The sequence below is a fragment of the Lissotriton vulgaris genome, chromosome 6 (assembly GCF_964263255.1).
Source record: "Lissotriton vulgaris chromosome 6, aLisVul1.2, whole genome shotgun sequence".
Lineage (NCBI taxonomy): Eukaryota > Metazoa > Chordata > Amphibia > Caudata > Salamandridae > Lissotriton > Lissotriton vulgaris.
The window spans coordinates 1,876,891,327-1,876,896,226 of record NC_141694.1 but is presented as its reverse complement, the minus strand read 5'-3'; the positions used below and the strand labels follow the sequence as shown (position 1 = coordinate 1,876,896,226).

At 41.6% G+C, this 4,900-nt stretch overlaps 1 protein-coding gene across 1 annotated transcript; it reads right to left on the bottom strand.

Moving 5' to 3' along the window:
• Positions 1 to 3,747: 3,747 nt before the first annotated feature.
• Positions 3,748 to 4,686, bottom strand: LOC147709728 (olfactory receptor 6C74-like). Its single transcript, XM_086926080.1, has one exon. The coding sequence runs from the start codon at positions 4,684 to 4,686 to the stop codon at positions 3,748 to 3,750; it is 939 nt and encodes a 312-aa protein (XP_086782206.1).
• Between the last annotated feature and the right edge of the window lie 214 nt (positions 4,687 to 4,900).

Sequence of the window (4,900 nt, the reverse complement as noted above, 5' to 3'; positions counted from 1 at the left end):
TAACAAACCTCCAGACGATGGATTCTGGTCTATTTTTGGAATGTGGTCCAATAAACACCCACAAAATGTACAGACTAGCTGCAAAAACACAACAGGTGTCTCTCCAGTGAAGCTGCAGAGAGAATGACAAAAATGGGTGGAGTCCTCTTTTAATGCAGCATGGGAGTCGCGCACCCACCGTGCACCAGACACAACTTTGCGAAAATATATTTAACAGTAATATTAGTTTATTACAAATAGAAATATCAGATTTTTATGAATACATCAGATAATATCTTGGTCTCATATACACATTAAAGTTATATACATATAGTTTTAAAACATAACAAATATGCCGGAGTCGCACACCCCGCGCGACCTCATACGTATATGATGTATTCAGCACCCGGCACAGTGCACCTGTTGCATACCAAACGCGCACATGACGCAATCCCATACGCACATGACGTTATGCGGGCCAGGCACCATGCACCGTCACACACTAAATGCACATCCTTCGTGACTTTAGCAATATGGCAGCTTGGATCAACACACCCACCGAGATGGGTAGACGTTTGGTACACAACTCCAATTTTTTCTAAAAAAAATAATATATATATTTTAGAAGACAAAAGACATTACAGCTCCAAAATATCACTAAAAGAAAAAATTTCAATTTACAGAAAAAAGTTTTTTAAATATTATAAATATTATGACCTAAAATTACCATTTAAAAAACCTTTGTAATTCACTGAAAAAAACATTGGTTTCAGGGATGGTATATTTAGAAATTTTAATTAAAAAAACCTTTGAAATTCACTGAAAAAACCATAGGTTTCAGGGGCGTTATAGTTAGGTGGACTTTCAATGGTACTAAATCTAAAACCAAAACAAACGCTCCTTGGTTCACTCCAGAAGTAGCCAAGGCACACCTGCTCTGTAAAAAAGGAGAACGAAATTGGCGAAAAACCTATGACACCGCAGATAGAAATTCCTACATCCTACTTAGGAAAAGCTATCATTCAACTATAAAAAATGCCAAAAAAGACTTTTATACCAGAACTATAAATGACGCAAAACAAAAGCAAAAAACTTTGTTCACAATAGTGCGATCCTTTACCCATCCCGTAGCCCTACAGTCTGAAATACCCCCCTCTCAAGATCTCTGCGACAAAATTGCAGATTTCTTTGAGGAAAAAATCAATTTGATTCAGAAGAACTTCCCCACCTACCAACGATCCCAGCCACCAGCCAGACAGGAACTAACAGATAATACTACTGCTCAACTAAGGGTCTTCTCTCATGTCACTCTTGCACAATCCAAGGAAGTCATTTTAGCTTGCAAATCAGGCTCTCCCACGGATTCCTGTCCTCCGAGCATCCTGCATCAGCTGATTGATACCGTCAATCCTGTTATCAATGAAATAGTCAATACTTCCCTCAGTACTGGTATCGTCCCTAGTGCTTGGAAACACGGCTCCGTCAAACCCCTGACGAAAAAACCTAACAAACCCCCTTCCGATTTGACCAACCTCCGCCCTATTTCCCTCCTCCCAGTCCTGGGCAAGATCACAGAACAGATAGTTTACAGAGAACTCAAAGCCCACCTGGAAGCAAATAATATCCTCCACCCCCAACAATCTGGATTCCGTTCCCAGCACTCCACAGAAACAGCCCTGATTGAGTTGACCGACTCCATAAAAACCCTCCAAGACCAAAGGAAAAACGCCGTACTGATTTTGTTGGACCTCACAGCAGCGTTCGACACAATCTCCCACCAAATACTCCTAGACAGACTTAAGGACATTGGTATAGACAACAGGGCATTGGACTGGATAATATCCTTCCTTTCAGAAAGAACACAATCTGTGAAACTAGGACCCTTCAATTCCACAAAGAAAATGATCGGATCAGGAGTCCCACAGGGCTCTATCCTAAGCCCTTTGCTTTTTAACGTCTACCTCATACCCCTCATCTCCCTGATCGAATCTTACGGTATCACGGTTACATCCTACGCCGACGATACCCAACTTATAGTCCCGCTAGAAGAGAACACCACGACTGCTGAACAAAATTTAACCAACTGCCTGAAGGATGTCTTCCTGTGGATGGAAACCAACCACCTCAAATGTAATACAGGGAAGACAGAAATCCTCCCCATAGGGAAAAACGTCAACTTCCATCCCCACCTCTGGTGGCCAAAGGACTCTGCAGCCCCCCCACAGACCGTAACCACTGCAAGAAACCTAGGAGTCACCTTTGACACTGACTTGTCCTTCGACCACCATGTCAGGACAGTCGCAGGATGCTGCTTTGGAATCATCAAGTCCCTCAAAAATTTTTTTGATTTCCTTCCAATTGAAGCAAGAAAGACGGTCACAGTGGCACTAATCCTTTCGCGCATAGACTACTGCAACGGCCTCCTGGCAGGTGTGAAGAAAACCACACTCAAAAAACTCCAGAGCGTCCAGCACTCGGCGGCGAGGCTAGTGCTCAAACTCCCCAGAAGATCTTCAGCCTCTGCCGCCCTGAGAACCCTCCACTGGTTACCTTTGCACAAAAGGATCCTTTTCAAGATCCTAACCGTGGCTTTCCGGGCTTTCAACCAGATTGGGCCCAGGTACCTAGTGAAACGTTATCTCCACTATAATCCACACAGGTCCCTGAGATCCTCAAACAACAACCTTCTTACAATAGGAAAGTTCAACCTAAAAACCAAAGGGGGCAAAACCCTCACCCACCTATCCTCCAAAGCATGGAACGCCATGCCTCAGCATCTGAGATTCCTGACAAAGGAATATACATTCAGGAAACAACTGAAAACATGGATCTTTAGCTTACCTGATGAGTATGTGCGCAATATCATCTAGTCCCGGCCTATTCCTTCCCCTCCACTCACCTTCCAGTCAGCGCCAGGATGCTTCTTCCGAAGCGACAGCCGCGCTCTATAAATATCGCTTCCAATTCCAATTCCAAAACCAGAGAAATTTTGCCTTTATAATTAGTAGAGCTTAGTATAACTCACACTCCAGCAATGCACTGCTGATGACATAACATATTACATCTCTCATGACATGGTCAGTGACATCACTGATGACATCTCAAATGACATCACTGATGACATCATCCATGTGATAATCTGATGCACCTCCTAACATCCAAATATAACATTTGATACACCTACTCTAAAATGCAGACGACCATTTTCGAAACCATGTACACACCAATACCAGTTACTAGATACCGACTCACTGATTCCTAGGTCTACACAACCGTCTACACATTTACCCATACAATACTCATACATGCAGTCACTCATTAATGCAGCACTATCACATATACTCTTATACCTATGCAGACACTCACACACCACCAATCACCCATGTAGTTATCCACATACCTAGTCAGTCATGCAAATAATCCATCACATACCCATTTTACTCACGTATACAGTTATACACAAACGACTTATTTACTAACACAAGCACACACTCACAATCACTCACCCTCACCCTCACATATAGTCCTTTACATACTACTACACTCACATATATTTCATTTCACATATGTAATTACTCACACATGTACCACTGAGACATCCATTCACTCCCCAACACAGCCATATATACACTCACACACACACACAAATACACACACATATACATACACAGATAAATACACACAAATACTCACATATATATGCACACACAACCATATATACACACACACACAAATACATCCACAAATACATCCACACACATACACCATTCAATAGTGAATTATTTGTCTCTTCATAAGTTTTTGAACAGCTCTATTTATCTCTTTGTTTCTAAAACTGTAGATAATTGGATTCCATAGTGGAGGCCCCATTGTGTAAAACACAGAGATCATTTTGTCCTGATGGCCTGAGTTATTTCGTTCTGGTTTCATATACATAAAAGTGCAAGTCCCATATACAATAGAGACATTGATCAGGTGTGCAGAACAAGTAGAGAAGGCTTTCTTCCTACCTTCTGTGGAAGGGATTTGAAGGATTGTAACAATAATGTGAACATAGGAGATAAGTATGACAATAAAGGGGATCAACACAACAATGATCGTGGACACTAAAGTAACCGTCTCGACAATGAAGGTGTCCGTACATGCTATCTTTATAAGAGATTTACCATCACAAAAGAAATGATCAAGAACATTGCGTCCACATAAAGGCAACTTTAGTACAATAACAATTACAGGGATTGGCAAGAGAAGGGCATTCAACCAGCAGGCAACCACCATTTTGGAACACGTTGTTGAAGTCATTATGTTTGTGTAATGCAATGGGAAGCAAATGGCCAAATAGCGATCAAAAGCCATGAATGATAGAAAGACACTCTCTGTAGCTCCTAGTAGCACAAAAGCAAATATCTGAGCTGCACATCCAGGGAAGCTTATACGCCACGTGTCCATGAAGAGGTGGACCAACATGTTGGGCGTAAAAACAGATGCATAGAAAATGTCCAAGAAGGAGAGGTTGCCTATGAAGAAGTACATTGGAGTGTGTAGACGAGGCTCAAGTATGCACACAGTGAGCAGGATGAAGTTTCCACTTATGGTAAACAGGTATATAAACAGGAATATGATGAAGACAAGAATCTTCAGTTCTGGATCATCAGTGAGACCCAGCAGAATGAACTCAGTCACAAAGCTTCCATTCCACTTGTCCATTGTAGCCCTTTGCTCTTACATGTGGAAATAAAGAGGAAGGAACATCAATTAAAATGATCAGTGCATTTACTATACTTAGTTATGAATTCACAATGCAATGGATACTGGAAGTATGCAGGCAATGACTTTTAGTTCTCCATGATGCCTTCCCATTCTCCTGTCCATTACAATACATTTTCAGTTTGATCTAACTACCATTCGATGATTCTTTACC